Below are 17,826 nucleotides of genomic sequence, written 5' to 3'. Positions count from 1 at the left end.
GGCTATTGAGTACGTGAATGTGACTAGAGCGACTGAGGAGCTGACTTTAAACTTTATTTAATTTTAATTAATTTAAATGTAAATAGTTACATGTAGCCTAGTGGTTACCGAATTGACAGCTCAGCTCTGAGTGATATAGTTAGAATATCTTGAGTTAATTTTAAAATGGAAATATGAATTATTACTTGATAAATGTGTAGTTTCCTAGACAGTTCTTTCCAAACCACTGGATCTTTGGGTGAAGATATAATTTAAAAATTCCTCTGTGTGGAGGTTACTGCCATCCTGGGAATCAGCAGGAAATAGTGGGATTCTCTTCCCAAAATTGCCGGGGCTAGATAACCATAACCAGATTAATTTCCAGCTTAATTTCCAGGCAATGGCTCACAGCAGATGGGAGGGCCTAGATAAGTTTCCAGGAAGGAAATCCTTTGCCTAGAAAGGCAACAGGATTATGTCTCTTTGCTTGGGGGACAAGGAAATGGGGCTGGCGTGGAAAGCAGCATGAGCTTCCTGCACCTCTTCTGCAGCCCCGTCCTAGTGCCGCTTCAGACTGAGAGAACCTGCAGTAAGACCCGCAGCCCCGCTCCATGGCTCCTGCTTCTCGGGTGAGAGTGTTGCCCCAAGAGCCTGTTAAGGAGGCTGGGCTAGTGAAGAATCAAGTGAATGAGAATCAATGTGGGATTCACCAACTCTATCAACTGTTTTGGCAGACGGAGTTGGGAGAGATTAGAGAGAGGTGTTTAGGGCATTGGAGCAGGACAATGCTGGATGGAAGAAGAGTCACAGCCACCCACTCCAGGTCTCTCTTAAGGCCACAGGTGGAGCAGGCAGCCATGGTAACTCGTGTCATGCCAGGACCTTCTTTCCTATGTGCAGGGATGGGCCACAGCAGACAGCTCCACAGCTTGGAGTCTTCACCCGGAGCTTGGCCAAGAAAACAGTGCACAGCTCATCCAACCAGGTCCTGCTCAAGTTCCACCATGATGCGGCTGTGGGTGCAGTCTTCGCCATAGCCTTCTCTGGTCAGTATGGGAGCCTGGCCTGGTGGGAAGGGCCAGACTCTCAAGTCAAGGCTGGGTTTGACCGCTGGCTCCACCATTCCCAGTCTTGTCACTCTGAATAAGTTACATAGCTTTTCGGCCCCAGTGTCCTCAGAGTTATGAGAAATGAATGTGTTAGCCTGTGTGAAGTTTCCCAGCACAGGGCTCCATAAATGTAAGTTTCCCTCCTCCCCCACGCTACTAGGGCAGAGAGACATATGATGCTGATCCTTGGTACCAAGTCCGAGCTTAGAGGCAGCAGAGTGAGGCTTCTCATGCCACTCGTTCACGTCAACTCACGGGCTGGTTATCTATCTACCTGTGTCCCAGCTTGTCCCTTAGCACCTTCTAGAAGGTTGTCCCACTCCAAAGGAATCCAGGGCCTCTGTTGACCTCCCAGGAAGTACTATGCACAAATGAAGTCGTGGAGAATTCAAGCAGGAGGAGCACGAACAATTCAGGGTTTGTTCTTATTGACAGCCGATTTTCTTCTAAGTGTCCATAGTTCTGGACCTGGATAGTTCCTCATTTTTGTTACAGTGGACACAGCATAGAAAAACTTATAGAAAGTTCTCTATGGGCTTGTGCCCACTGATGGAATAACCTTCCATGTTTACAATTTATGGAGTGTTACATATATCTGAACTGGAAATCAGAAAAGCTTGACTTTATCCCCGGCTCCACCTCAGGCCAGGTGTGTGATCTCGTGCAGGTCTCTCCCCGACGTGAGACCTCAGTTTCTCCACCTGGGAATGTGGGGCTTGGAGTTTGTGACTTCTAAGAACCTGTGAGGTAGGAAGGCAGATATTATTACCCGCACGTTACAAATGAGGAAATGAGGGTCCAAGGAAGGCTCAAGAACTTGCCCCAAACCACATGGACAGAATTGGGAACAGAACCCATTTCTTTCAGTTCTGCACTGTTGCTCTGGGGCGACTGTATGGTGTCATTGCGTCAGACGTGCGTGTATAGAAACTTGAACACATTCAGCCCTAAGCCGTTGGAAGAGGTAGCGATAGAGCAACAGCAAGAGACAGAGAGAAACAACAAGATTAAGAGCGTATGCAGCTCTAACATCCATTCCCAGGGAGCTATGGCCCAAGGTGACCGTGACGTGGAGATGAGACTCCGTCCTCTCGGTCTGCTTCAGCATCCACACTCCCCTTGTTGGGCACACCTCTCACTCCACTAATGGGACCCAGGTTTCAAGGCTATGTCAATTTGACTCTATGTGACTTTCCCATAGAGTGATAGAGTGTGGACTCCAGAGTCACACAGACCTGGGTTCAAATCTCTGCCACATATAAGCTGTGTGACCTTGGGTCTGTCATCCCACCTTTCTGAGCCTCAATTTCATTATCCATAAAACGGGAATAATATCAGTACCTAACCTCACGGAGTTAAAAGAAATAATGCTTGGAAATCCTTAGCTCTAGGCAGAGAGTATAAAAAGTACTCCATAAATGGTAGTTTTTTATTATTATTATTATTATCATCATTATCATTATTATATTTAGATATTAACAAGATCAGTGCGAAGTCACCTTGGTGCCAGGCCAGATCTCCTGTTCCTGCTCCTGAGCCTTCCCTGGCACCATGAGCAGGTAAAGGAGGCCCAGCACAGCCCTGGGCCATCCTTGTTCTCGAGTTCTCCTAAGCAAGTCTCCCCAGTAGGGCACTTGCTTCTGTGCATATCTCAGCCACAGTGGCCCTGACACCTCTAAGATGAGACATGAGACCCTTAAATGCTAGCTCAGACCAAGGCCCAAGCCCTCATTGACCAGAGGAGCAGGCTAAGGCCTGGGCAAGAGAGGATCTACTGCTACGCCCAAGACAGCAGGCATGAGTGGGAGAGGCACTGTGTGAGGGGCTGAGTGGGCAAGAGAGACACATTCCATGCAGTCATGGAGCTTTGGATAAACTGTGGAATATATCATACGTGCAAATATATGTGCAGCTTAAAGAAGAACAACAAGATGAACACCTATCACTCAGCCTAAGAAAAAGAACACCAGTGCCTTTGAAGCTCCAGTGCCACCCTCAATACATTCCCCTGCCCCGCCCCCAGAGTGAACTATGACCCTGAGTTTTTTGTTAATCATTTGTTGTTTTTTATTATATGATTTTACTTCATATGTTTGTGTCTCCAAAAATATGTATCGTTTAATCTTGCATGTTATTTCTGTTATGTAAATAGGATCGTTCTATAAGTGTTCTTCTGTGATCTGCTTTTTTCATTTAAAAGTTTGAAATTCATGCTGATGCATGTGACTGTATTTTCATTTTTCAGTGCTGCATAGTGTTCCACTGTGTGAAAATACAGTGATTTATCTAGTCTACTGTTAACAGGCATTTAAGTTATTTATTTCAAACAATATGAGCATTGTTGTACATGTTTTCTTGTGAACATGTACAAGAGTTTCTCTAGAGTACATGCCTGTGTAGAGTGGCAAGATTGTAAGTATTCACACATTCGGTGTTGCTAGGTAATGCCAACTTTATCTTATGAAGTGGTTATAATAATTTACACTCTTCCCAGCAACTGTGGTAGAGCTTCTGTTGCTCTACATCCTTGTAAACGCTGAGTTTTGTTGGACTTTTTAATTTTTGCCAATCTGGTGGATTCATGAAATAGCATTTCAGTTTTCTGTAAATGATGAGGTTGAGCATCCTTTCATATCTTCATTGACTATTCATGATTCCTGCTCTCTGAAATGCCTGCTCCCCATAGACCTTTCTTCCTCCAAGGAGAGAGACATAACAAACCAGTAAGTAGACAAAGAAAATCTTTGTAATTTGTAATAAGTGCTGTGAAAGAAGCAGATAAGAGGCTAAAATAGTGAACAAAAAGGTAGAGAACTAAGGGCTGGCCCGGTGGCGTAGTAGTTAAATTTGCACACTCCACTTCAGCAGCCCAGGGTTCGCGGGTTCAGATCCCAGGCGCAGACCTACACACCACACATCAAGCCATGCTGTGGCGGCATCCCACATACAAAATAGAGGAAGATTGGCACAAATGTTAGCTCAGCGACCGTCTTCCTCACCAAAAAAAAAAAGGTGGTGGACTCTACTTCATGCAGAATAGTTGTGGAAAACCCATCTAAGAGGTGGTATTTGAGACAAGAACTAAAGTGAAAGAAGAAGCTGGCTTTCAAAGAGTGGGGAGTAGGACTGGGGTCAGGGAAAGAAGGTTTGCCTTTCTATAGGCAAACGTTAGCCCAAGTATATTTCTCTTCAAATAAGCACCAATAAGCAGAAAAGAAAAATACCTTAAGGAAACCTATGAAAAGATTCTTTGGCTTTTTAAAAAAAACGATAAAGAATTTGAATTGCAGAGAAAAATGCCTTAAAAATATAGTTTAGGAAATAGAAGTAAATTTTGGAAAGCATCTACTTGCAGTGTAAGACCCCAGATAACATGGACTCCAAATAAGAGAGATCTGGCCAAGAGAAAAATAAAAGCGGAGTTAAATCTCTTCCCTTTCCTTCCTGAGCAATTTAGTCCTAAAGCTGTTAGACAGGATGAAGCAAAGTAGGCGAGAGGGGGTGGGAACCATGTGGCTCAGGCCGGGGTGTCAGGGAGGAAAAAGGAGTCCACACTGAGGGGCAGCCTGGCGTGGGTGTTTGAGCCCATGAGGGGTGAGAATGTATCTGTACAGGGACAGGACTGGCGTGGGGTGTCAAAGCTCTGAGCAAAATGAGAGGACATCTGTGTGGGGTATTGGGGCCCAAGTGGAGTGAGGGGGGCATCCACATGGAACATCAGTCAGAGCCCAAGGGGGCAGGGGAGTGAGCAGGGCATTCATACAAGGGAGGGGTGGTAGTAGAGATGGTAACTTGGCTCCATGTGGGTGATCGATCAAATATGTTAATATATTAAGGACAGTAGAAGCCGATATCTCGCTATTGGAGAAGAGGGTTAGAAATATGGAAAGAGCAAAAATTAGAATATACCCATTGGTGTTGGATTTGAATTGGAGGGATGAATGTGAGCTATGGATTTCAATATGTACAGATAGATATAGAAGGAAATATGAGTTTACACTCATATGTGTGTGCGTACACATACATATATTCCTCATCTCTTTCCACTAAGAGGGCTTTGAAACAATGACTCCTCAATAGCAATGGACACATCTAACACCAGATATTGATTTCTAAATGCCATTTTCCACTAAAATAGACCAGGGCTCCTTGAAGAAGTAGCTGCTTCTAGGGCTAGGGCAGAGAAAGTACAAGATGAGCCTGCAACATTTTATGGCAGAAAGCAAGGAAGTGCTCAAGGAGTAGTGGAGACATATCAAAAGGACACAGAAGCTGGCTTGAAGGGACTCCCACTGACCGTATTGGGGATAATTTGCACATCAAAGTAATTAATGATGGTAACAAATGGTCACGTGTTGAATAAAATGCCCCATGTATATCCACACATGTCTAAATAAATAAATATATGAATGAATTAAAAGTTTTATGAGGAACAGGATAATTACACAGCTTCAGACTACCTCCTCACACAATAATTACAAAGGAAAGAAAGGATAGCCTTACAGTGGAGAAGCCTGGGAGACACCACCTCGGTCAAGTGATCCAAGTGAGCATCATCGGTAATGGGACCAACTGAATCACACCCCACCTGGTAGGAGGGACGGAGAAGAACCCAGCATCACTTCTGTGATAGTCCCATCAAAGATGCACAACCTGAATCTAATCATGAGGAAACATCAGGCAAACCTAAATAGAGGAACATATTGTAAATTAAATGGCATATAATCTTCAAAAGGGTAAAGGTCATGAAGATCAAGGAAGCACTTTGGAACTGTTCCAAACTAAAGGAGACTAAAGAGACATGACAACTAAATGCAGCATATGATTCTCAGCTGGGTCCTTCTGCTGTTAAGGACTTTATTGGGACAAGTGGTAAAACTTGAATGGGGCATGAGGATTGGATGGCAGTAACACATCAGTGTTAATTTCCTCCTTTTGATGGTTGCTTTGTGGTTATATGGGAGAATGTGCTTGTTTGTAGGAAATACACACTAAAATATTCTTTGTTTAGGGGGAATCAAGTTGGCAATTTACTTTCAACTGGGTCATGAAGAAAGGTTTTTGTACTGTACTTCCAACTTTTCCTATACCTTTATGAATGTTTCAAATTAAAATTTTTATTTATAAGGGGAGGTGGATAATAAAAAAAGAAGAAAAGAAATACGACAGCACAATCTAAATTGGCATAAGAATCAGCAAAAAGCAGAACCGACATTGTAGAAAAACAATTCAGAAATGTGGAGGACAAACCTGAAAAACTCAACACAAAGAGGGAAAAGGCAAAGACTTGAAAATGGTGAGGGAGAAGATGGTAAAGAAAGAAATCCAAAGAACCAACGTACAGATAAAAAGTATTTATGAAGAAAAGAACCAGGTGGATGGAATAGAATTAATAAAATAAAACTTTCTGAGGTGAAGGAAACCCTGTTCAGATAGCATAAAAAAAGAGCTCACTGTACTCCAGGAGAAATCAAAAATAGCCTGGCAAGTTTTCCAAATTATAAAGATGAAGAGTAGAGAAAATCTACTAGAATCTGGGCTGAGCAAATTAATTCCAAGGGACCAAAATCAACAATTCTCAGACTAATTATTTTTGGTATTCGATTCCAGAAAACAAAGGAGGCATTTTTACAGATGTTTAAGGAAAAAACAGTTGAGAGCTTCAACGTGAAGACAAAAGACAGTCATTTGCAGATATCCAGGAGCTTAAAATTAGGGTCACCCATAGTCTCGGTTTGAATTGTTACTCAAGGATGTAATTGCCCAACAAGAGATGAACCACTAACTCAAACTAGAGAAAAGAAAAGATAAAAATGGGAAGCATTGACTAGATAATTATAAATTTAAGTCTGATGATAATTGAAAATATAGAATCAAAGTAGAACATAAATACAATAATAATCTTAAAAGATTAAAATCATGATAATTTCATATTAACACAAGCCCAAGTAGTTAGAAGAGGGTTAGGAGAAATGGATTATTCTTATCTTTCACGGTGGAATCAATAGATATTATTCTGTTATTGACTTTGATAATTAGAAAAAAATCACTCCAAGTACACATTTTAGTCACTAATAAATTAAAAATAGGTTGTAGTACTTCTAAATCACTAAAAGAAAATTAAGCATAACATAATCCGTATATAGAAGGCTGAAAACAAAAGAAACTGTATAGGAACAGATACGGAAAACAGAATAAGATGAAACAGTAAAATAAAATCATTCCATTATTATGACAAACACAAATTTATTAAAGCCCAATTCCTTATTAAAAAAATAAAGACTCTTAGATTAGGCTAAATAAAATCTGACTATATTTTCCACACCAGGAACATAACAAAGACAAAGTGTCAACTTAAAAATAAAAGGATGGGTGGTAGTACATTTGACAAACACAAGCAATGATAACAATCAAAGAAAAAACTAGAATTCAAAACAAAAGGCATTAAATGGGAAAAGTGGATTATTTTATATTAGAAAATAATCTGTAATGATAATTTTTTTGAATGATAATCCTGTTGGGAAGACTGTAGGGAGATGCCCACTTGGTGGTGGGCAGTTGGAGAATACGTATCAAAAGCTTAACACAATCAATTAACTACAGTCAAAACACTTTCAGGTGTCTGTACAGCTCCTAATGATCTCCTTAACTGCTCATCTCACTTGTCAACTACAAGTGTACATCGTGACACCGCGCCGCATACACCCCCAACCCCAGCCACAAGAGTTTGAACCAAAGGTGGGCATCTGACCTAACTCCAGCACAGATAATCAGATGTTCTCTCTTGGGAACTTGAAATTGGACCTAATTCTTTGGTATAACCTTCTTTGATATAACCAAAGGAGGCAGTAATTATGAACTCCTAACCTAGACCACAGCCACCTTCCTTGTGAGGTTTTTGAGAAAAGGATATATACAAGGAACAATGACAAAGGAAGGCATTTTAATATTAGCTGGACTTGGACCCCCAAAACCAAATGCAGAGCCCTGAGTCATCCAGTAAACTGAACTGAACCATTTGAACCATATTTTTTTCCTGAGCTACTTTGGCTTTAAAAGCTTCAGAAGAAAAGCCAATCCAACACACCCAGCAACATGAGAAAGAACATATCCAGAAAGAGTCAATAAGACAGTATGATATGCAGAGACCTATAATGGCTATTGCTGAGCTGACGGCTGCTTGACATAAAGCAACGAGCCCTCCCACCGGTTAACATGTTAACAGGTACTGGGGTCTGACAGTTATATCAGTGTCTCACCCCCAAGGGGAGCATGGGACATAGGGGCAAAATGAAATGAAGGAGTCATGAATGTCCCCCTGCCCTCGAGTTCTATGGCAGTAATATGGTAGATACAGTGTGTGTTTGGGGGAGGAATTGTCTGTAAAAAATCAAAGGTCATACACCAAAATGCTAACAGTGGTCACGCCTAAGTGGTAGGACTTGGGGAATTTTTGTTTTATTGCTTTTCAGTATTCCACCAGCTTTGTGCATTGAGCAGAAATTTGTAATTTTTTAAAAATGTAGTGGGAAATAACCCCAATCAAACTAGTAACAACAAAATATTAAACACTCAGTCTGTGTGTAAGTAGAGATTTCGTTTTGTTGATCTTTTTCTGGAGGTGAAGTATGTCTTAGAAGGTTTTAAAGTGTTTTTTTTTCAGGGTTTGAGACAATTATTTTTTTCCAGTCTTATTGAGATACGATTGACATATAGCATTGTATAAGCTTAAGGTGCACAGCATAGTGATTTGACTTAACATATATTGTGAAATGCTTACCACGATAAGTTTAGTTAACATCCATTATCTCATATAGATACAAAAAGAAAAAAACGTTTTTTCCTTGTGATGAGAACTCTTAGGTTCTACTCTCTTAACAACTTTCAAGTATGCCATACAGCAATGTTAACTATAGTCATCGTGCTGTACATTACGTCCCCAGTAATGTATCTTATTTATCCTATAACTGGAAGTTTGTACCTTTTGACCACCTTCCTCCAATTCCCCCACCCAAAAAGTATGTTTTAAGGGTAAACATGAGACTGAGAATAGAAGATACCAAATTAAAAAAAAAAAAAAAAAAAAAAAACTCTGTAAAGGAAAATATTGAGAATTGGCTAAATAAAACTTTAATACTCCTACAAATCAAGAGTCCCATAAATAAATACAAACAAAGAATAAACTATGAAAATTTATTTAAGAGGCAAAAGTCAATCTTAAATATATGAGTTCTTCAAATTTGTAAGAAAAATAGGGGCAAAGGACATGGACAGAAAGTTAAAAAGAGAAATGCAAATAGTTCACTCATATATGAAAAAATGTTTAACCTAACTAGTTATCAAATGCCAATTAAAAGAAAAGAAATGCCACTTTTTTTTTGTTGTTTATCAACTTGACAAAGATTAAAACTGATGACTATTTCCCCCAATGGGCTCTAAGTTCTGTGAGGGCAAGGACTGTCTCTTTGTTTACTCTTGCATCCTCAGCATCTAACACAGTGTCTGACCCAGGGTACGCCCTCAATAGATAGTCATTAAATAAACTGGATAAAAGTAGAATATAGTGCTCAGTGTTGGAGAAACTGGTGCTCTATTGACAGTATCCATTGGAGCAATTTTCCTGGAGAGAAAAATGGAAACATGCTTCAAATTCAGGCATGGTTCTCTTTGGTTGAGGTTAAATCGAGGTTAAACCTCTTTGGTTATCCAGACAGTGCCTCTTGATTTTAATACCCACACTTAAACTCTTGTATCTCTCAATATGACGTTTTTTCAGCCGGCACATCTGTAGAAAAAAAAAATAGCTAAATCATGAAAATATAATACAAGATATTAAATAAAACTATATGCAGGAAGAGTCTCAAGTTACATTTCAACTGCAATTGGTAAAATGTCAGACTCTCATGTGAACATTTGGAATGTGTGTCTCAGATGCTGCTGCCTCTGAGAGGTATCACAGGGTAATGTTCACTGTGAACCATACTCTACCGCCTAGCGCTGTCCTGAACCCCTTCCCACTGTGTCTTTCACATTTTGCCCTTGTTTCTGCCTAGGGTTTTACAATGTCTCAAGCTGAGGAAGTTCGCATGGTGCACTACGGTATGCAAAGTGTGTGCACTGCAGTGCATAGAACCGCTGTTTTGTTATAGCCATATTAATTGTTGAGTGATTAAGAAATAATGTTTTAAGTGTTTAGCTTCTAGCATGATGATTTGTTGCATATATATAGGTATTTAATACTTTTTGGGTTTGGGGTTACACATTGTAATTTTTTCCCATGAAATGTAATGGGAAATAGACTCCTAGTTAGCATCTTTACACAGAACATCTGATTTCCAGGAATGGATTACTGACATCCAGTAGGAGATGCCTGTACTTTAAAAAAGTCATACACTTTAATCATTCTTAGTTTAAAAAGAAAAAGAAAAGAAAAAAATCATAAAAGATGCATATACAGAAGGATATTCATCACAGTTTTATTTTAAATTGCAAAACTTTGGAAACCAAAATGGTTAACAATAGATCATCTGTTAAATCAATTCTAGTAAATCGTATGATTAAATCCTATGAAGTCATTTCAATCATTTTTGAAGGAAATTAATTACATGGGAAAACTCTTGCAATGTAATATTAAGTACACAAGGATCAACACAAAGTATATAACATAATACAAGTTTTGTAAGAGAAAGATATTTATATATGCAGAAAATATATATGCTAAGAACTTATAGTAAAAAGTTAACGGTGGTTATATCTGAAAGGGCAATGGATATGTTTAATTTTCCTCTGACTGTTTTCATAGAAAATCTCATATTTTCTCTAATGACAATGCATTACATTTGTAAATTTTTTAAAAAAGAGAATGCTATTTTTGAAAAGCATAGCAGGGGTTGAGGTGACTTTGGAAATAATAATAGTAATAATAACAGCAGCAGCAGCAGTGGCAACAGCAGCTAACACTTACTTAGCACTTAACCATGTGCCAGATCATGAAGGAAAGCCAAGTTATGAGCCCTCACTGAACTTTCCCTTGGTAACACCAGCCACGCAAGTCCAATCTCTGCCTAGAGAGGTGGTTTCCAGTTTAGAAAATTCACTGAAGCCGGAAGTGTTTGGCCAAAGATCAAAAGGGAAACAAGCTGACTTCAATGGGCACTCACATAAGCCACACTCAGTATTTAGATGCCGAGTAGTGGAAAGAATATGGGATTTGAGAGCAGCCAGACCTGGATTCAAATCCTGCCTATGCCCCTTACTCCCTGCGTGACCTTGGAGACGTAACTTAGCCTTTCCAAATCTCAGCTTCCTCATAAGTAAAGTAAGAACATCTCTCAGGGTGATCTGCTATTCTGAGAATAAAAGGTGACAGCATGTGAAAGTGCCTGATATACAGTAGGTGCTCCATAAATGCTTCTTTCCTGTTCCCTTCAGTGCTAGTGACTATCACTGGCTTCTTAGATCCTCTCTCCTTTATTGTTGGTCTTAGTATATGGTTCCTGGTTTTTGCATCAAAAATAAAATAAAGGATGACAGCAGAGAAGCAAAGTACTACTTGGCTAAACTTGCCCTGTGTACAGATAAATACTCATTACTATCTGCTGTGTGAATGAATGAGGAATGAGAAGGTGAAGCAATGAATGAATGAATGACCATGTGCCCCAGGAATGATGTTCCTACACTGACTTATCTGCTTTTGTCTTTTCAGCTTATCCACTCACCAAATGCCCTCCTCCCACTATCCTCCCCAATGCTGAAGTTGTCACCGAGAATGAAGAATTCAACATAGGTACCACCTCCCAATCCAGCAAGGTCTGGGCTGGCGAGGAGGGGCTGGGTAGAGGTGGGGGCTGTCCAACAAGGCTCATCTCTCCCTCCTGTCCATGGAGAGAAACAACAGGCCTAGTGCAAGAGGGTGGATAGTCTGTCAACTGAGTTTACACCCAAAATACAATCACTCTTCCTTTTAGCCATACCTAAGCAGAGGAGCTAGGAAGGCGATCTTGTTCTGTGATTCAAGTCAGCATTTTTAAGAAACAAATCCATGCAAGACAGTGTAAAAAGTTCCTGGAATGTGAAAACATTCTTAGGCTCAGCAAGTCTGAGCTGCGAGAGAGGAGCAGCAGTTGTCTGGGTCATTTGATTGGAGTTAAGCTAGTTATTTAAGTCTGAACAGAACACAACTGCTGATTGTCTTGCCTGGAAGTGGATTCAAGATACTAAAGAGTGCCGATCAGCCCTGCCCAGACTTCTCCAGGGAATCCGCATGTTGGTCTCTCTTTGACAGGTGACATCGTACGCTACAGGTGCCTCCCTGGTTTCACCTTGGTGGGGAGTGAAATCCTGACCTGCAAACTTGGAACTTACCTGCAGTTTGAAGGCCCCCCTCCAATATGTGAAGGTAATTGCACTGAGCCATGCCTTTGTGGGTCTGGAGTTCCTCCAAAACATAGCCCTTGTTTAACTCCTCTGTATTCCCAGTCCCTGCCCATAAAAGAGGAGGCCACTTGGTGAGCGTTTGTTGGGGTGAATGAGTGAGTGATTGCTCTAGATAGATTCTCTGCCCTGCTCTTAGATGTGGGTCTGTAAATTGGCCATAGTGGCCACATTTATTTCTGTCTTCCTTTTTTCTAACTGGCATCCCCTGGAAATTGCATACTGATCATTGGAAGAGGGAGTTCCAGGACCTGAGGGAGGGGTGGGCTCACACACCAACCTTGCCATACTGGAGAGCAGATGTGCTCAAGGTCCTGTGTGCTGAACTAGGCAACAGAGCCACAGCTGTCTTCACTCCAGTGTGATGCCTTGACAGAAGATGAAGTTATCCCAACTAAGACCAAAAACAAACTCTCCACTCGTGAGGCATCTGACCAGGGCAAGATACCTAACTGTCCTGTGCCTCAGTTTTCTCATCTGTAAAGTAAAGATAATGATATTACTTATGCTGTGGGTTTATGATGAGGAATTAAATGGGTTAGTGATGTAAAGCACTTTAGAACCATGTCTGGTACGTAGTAACTGCTCAGTAAGGGCTATTATGATTGTTACATGTACTACTGCTGCTTCTACTATTATTGCTACCAACGAATATTTAGTAGTCTATGGAAAAACAGGTCAGCTTCTCCCTTACCTCTTAGAAAGCAAGAGTGGGAGAATCTGCAATATGGATTATTAGTGAGAAGAGAAGAGCCACAAGCCCCAGAATTAGGCTGCCCGATACATCGAGAAATTCAGTACCTGTTCATTTCAGTTGAGCTAGACCCACCCACCACCAACCAACCAGCGCCCAGTAGAAGTGAACTTTATCCTTCCTCCTTCTCTGGAACCTCCCTGATTTGCTCCAGCCTTAGTTTCTCATCTCTGACTCTGTTTCTGTGTCTACATGGCTCCAGTATTATTGGCTTTGCTCCCCATTCTCACCCTCATGCACCCTCTGGGACTTAGTGTCGTACTTGGCTTCTTAAGGTGTGACCTTCACAGTCTTTTTTATAACAACAGCTTTATTGGGATATAATTCATATACCATGCAATTCATATGTTTAAAGTGTATACTTCAGTGGTTGTTAGTATATTCAGAATTTTTCCACCATCACCACAATCTAATTTTAGAACATTTTCATCACCCCCACAAGAACTCTGTACCCATTACAGTCAATTCCTGTTTCCTTCCAGTCTCCTCAGTTCTAGGCAACCAGCAATCTACTTTCTGTCTCTATGAATTTGCCTATTCTGGATATTTCATATAAATGGAATCCTACAATAGTAGTCTTTTGTGACTGACTTCTTTCACTTAGCATAGTGTTTTCAGGGTTCATCCATGTTGTAGCACATATCAGTACTTCACTCCTTTACTTTCTTCCTTTTTATTGCCAAATAATATTCCATTATAGAGACTACATTTTGTTTATCCATTCATCAGTTGATGGACATTTGGGTTGTTTCCACTTCTGGCTATTATGAATAATGCTGCTATGAACATTCATGTACAAGTTTTTGTGTGAACATATATTTTCATTCCTCTTGGGTGTATATCTAGGAGTGTAATTGCTAGGTCGTATGGTGACTCTATGTTTAACCTTTTGAGGAACTTCCTGACTTTTTCACAGAGGCTGAACCGTTTTCCATTCACACTAGCAGTGTATAAGGGTTAAAATTCCTCTGCATCCTCTTTAACTATTAGAATTATCAGTCTTTTTAATTACAACCAACGTAGTGGGTGTAAAGGGTATCTCCTTGTGGTTTTGATTTGTATTTTCCTGATGGCTAGTGATGTGGAGCATTTTTTCATGTGCTTATTGTCCATTTGTATATTTTCTTTGAAGAAATGTCTATTCAGACCCTTTGCCCATTTTTAATTAGGTTATTTTTCTTTTTATTATTGAGTTGTAGGAGTTCTTTATATATTCTAGATACAAGTCTCTTATCAGATATGAGATTTGAAAAAATTTTTCCTGTTCTATGAGTTGTCTTTTCACTTTCTTGATGATGTTCTTTGAAACACCAAAGTATTTAATTTTGATGCTGTCCAATTTATATATTTTTTTCTTTTTTTTTGGTTGTTTGTGCTTTTGGTGTCATATCTAAGAAACCATCACCTAAGCCAAGGTCAAGAAGATTTACATCCATGTCTTCTTCTAAGAGTTGATAGTTTTATCTCGTACATTTAGGTCTTTGATCTATTTTGAGTTAATTTTTATATATAGTATGAGTTAGAGGTCCAACTTCATTCTTTTGCGTGTGGACATACAATTGTCCTGGCACCTTTTATTGGAAAGACTAGTCTTTCTCCATTGAATTGTCTTAACACCCTGTCGAAAATCAATTGACCATAAATTTGGAGGTTTATTTCTTGATCTTCAATTCTGTTCTTTTGATATACAAGTCTATCCTTATGCCAGTACCATACTGTCTTGATCACTGTAACTTTGTAGTTTGTTTTGAAATCAGAAAGTGTGGATCCTCCAAGTTTGCTCTTCTTTTTCAAGATTATTTTGGATATCCTGGAGCTGCTGAATTTCCATATAGATTTTAGGATCAGCTTGTCCATATCTATAAAGAAGCCAGCTGGGATTTTTACAAAGATTGAGTTGAATCCATAGAGCAGTCTGGGTAATATTGCCATCTTAACAATAAGTCTTCCGATCCATGAACATAGGATGTTTTTCCTTTCATAGCCTCTTCAATATATAACTTTGTTTTACCCTTTGGCTCATTCCATTCCTTTCTACTCAGCTAATGCTCTGTCCAATGAAGTCCTAGTCCCCTATGACAAGGATCAGACATTCTTCTCTTATCCCAGAACTGTGCCTCTTGCTATGGCAACATAGAGAATTTCGTGAACATCAAACCTAAAAAATCACAGTACAATTGTAGATCATCAAAGATAAAGAGAAAATGTTAAAGCCATCACAGAGAAAAGACAAATCAGACTCAGCGTTATTTGCATCAACCGAAAAATAAAATGCAGCAGGAAAAAGTAATTGTAAACTGAAATACTAAACCCAGCCAAATTATCATTTTAGAGTGAGAATGAATAAATGAAACCTTCAGACACACAAGGACGAAGTAAAGTTACTGCCTTACTAAAAGCATAGCTAAAGGACACACTTCAGTGCATTAGTCAGGATAGGATAGGTATATGCTGCAATAACAACCCATCCCCACAGCTCAGTGGCTTAACACAATAAAAGTTTATTTCTCCTTTAGGCAAAATTTGCTGTAGTCCAAGTGATTCTATAGAGCTGATGCCTCAATGATCCAGGATGCTTGAATCTTGTGTTGCCATCAGAAAAGTAGGCCCCCTCCTCTATCCTCCATTGCAGCAGAGGAAGAGAGAGAATGCACACTCACACATGGCTTTCCACTTCCTCAGCCCCAAAGTGAAACATGTTATTCTACTCACATCTCATTGGCCAGTATTAGGCACATGGAAGGGATGTGAAATGTTTTATATGCTCAGGAAGTAAAAGATAATCTGATATTGGTAAACACTGGAAATATATACCACATTCAGCAAGAAAAAAAAAATGAATACAGGTAGAATATTTTAGATGCAAAAAGTAACAATGAGTAAAGAAATCAGCAAAACATGGTGGTAAATCTAAACAATATTGGCTGTAGAAAATAAAAAATAAAAAGACAACTGGATGAATAAATGACTTTGGAGAACCTATTTGAAGAAAGACAAAGTGAGCTGAGGACCCTTTCTTGTTGAGGAGAAGCATAGACATTGATTAACCCTGTACATTATTAAAAATATATAAATTTAAATATAATGCTTAAATTTATGAATAGTTTTTTTAATGATGGATAGCCATAGTATGTGTAAGTTCTAAATCTATAATCAAAAATAAAGAGAATAAAGAAAACTCAATTAATTCAATAGAAAACATTAAAGGAGAAAAAATAAAACAAAATAAATTATGGTAAACAGAAAACACAAAATAAGGTAACTGACCTGTGTCAATATATGTGCAACCATAATAAATATAATCGAATAAAACTGCTAATTAAAGGACAGAGACTTTCAGATTAGTTAAATAAACATAGTTATAGGCTTTCCATAAACTTAGACTTGGATATCTTCATCTGCCTCCCTAAGGTCATAGCTGGAAAGGTGTCACTCATCTCTAGTATGAAACAAAATTTTGAAAAGATAGCAAATACTAACCTCTAAAATCTGATGTAGTAAAGATAACTACAAAAGGGTTAATTCCGTTTAAAAGGATATATAAATGTATATGCAGATGATAAAAGAGCTTCAAAATTCATAAAGGGAAAACCAACAGAACTAAATGTGAAAAAGTAAAGGCAAACTACAGAATAAAAGAAGATATTCATTGTACATGTCTTTTTTAAAAGGACTTGTATGTAGACTATGTAAAGAAGTTTTACAACTCAATAAGACAATCCAATAAAAACATGGACAAGAGACTTGAACAGACACTTTACAAAATAAGGTACATGAATGGCCAATAAGTATATGAAAAGATGCTCAATGTCATTAGTTGTCAGGAAAATGCAAATTAAAACCATAATGAAATATTACTACGTATCCACTAGAATAGCTAAAATTTAAGACTGACAGTACTAAGCATTGACAAGGATGTGGAGCAACTGGAATTTTCATGTATTGCTGGTTGGGATGTAGCATCATACAGTCACTTTGGAAAATCGATTGGCTGTTTCTTTTAGAGTTAAAACCTACCATACACCTACCCTGTCACCCAGCAATTCTACTCCTAGTTATTTACCCACAATAAATGAAACCTCATATCCATAAAAAGACTTTTATATGAATTCCATAATAACCCCAAACTGGAAACAATCCAAATGTTCCGTAGGAGAATGAATAAGCAAATCGTGCTATGATTGCTACAGAGCAACAAAAATAAATGAAGTGGTGATACACAAAACAGCTTGGGTTGAATTTTACAAACATTATATTTAGCAAAAGAAACCAGACACAAAAATAATACATGTATGATTCCAATTGTGTGAAGTTCTAGTACAGGCAAAACTAATCTATGGTTATAGAAATATCAGTGATTTCCTAGAGCATGGGGCAACTCATACTGATTGCAAAGGGGCACGAGAGAATGTTCTGGGGTAATGGAAATAATCTATATCCTGATTATAGTAATGAATACACAGGTATATACATTTGCCAAAACTCATCGAACTGTGCACCTAAAATCTGTGCATTTTGGGGCCGGCCCAGTGGTGTAGCAGTTAAGTTCAC

The 17,826-nt window shown here is 39.1% G+C and overlaps 1 protein-coding gene across 2 annotated transcripts in view; it reads left to right on the top strand.

Annotated features, from left to right (window-relative positions):
• Positions 1-17,826, top strand: part of CSMD2 (CUB and Sushi multiple domains 2) — a 606,380-nt gene that overhangs the window by 513,853 nt on the left and 74,701 nt on the right. For both annotated transcript variants that reach the window (XM_058553610.1, XM_058553609.1), the window contains exons 44-46: positions 880-1,025; positions 11,794-11,874; positions 12,373-12,486. In XM_058553610.1, the coding sequence (XP_058409593.1) occupies positions 880-1,025; positions 11,794-11,874; positions 12,373-12,486 (341 nt within the window). The remainder of the gene's footprint in view (positions 1-879; positions 1,026-11,793; positions 11,875-12,372; positions 12,487-17,826) is intronic.

Source organism: Diceros bicornis, chromosome 13 (assembly GCF_020826845.1).
Source record: "Diceros bicornis minor isolate mBicDic1 chromosome 13, mDicBic1.mat.cur, whole genome shotgun sequence".
NCBI lineage: Eukaryota > Metazoa > Chordata > Mammalia > Perissodactyla > Rhinocerotidae > Diceros > Diceros bicornis.
Note: the sequence above shows the minus strand (reverse complement) of the source record. Positions and strands in the feature narration are given on the sequence as shown.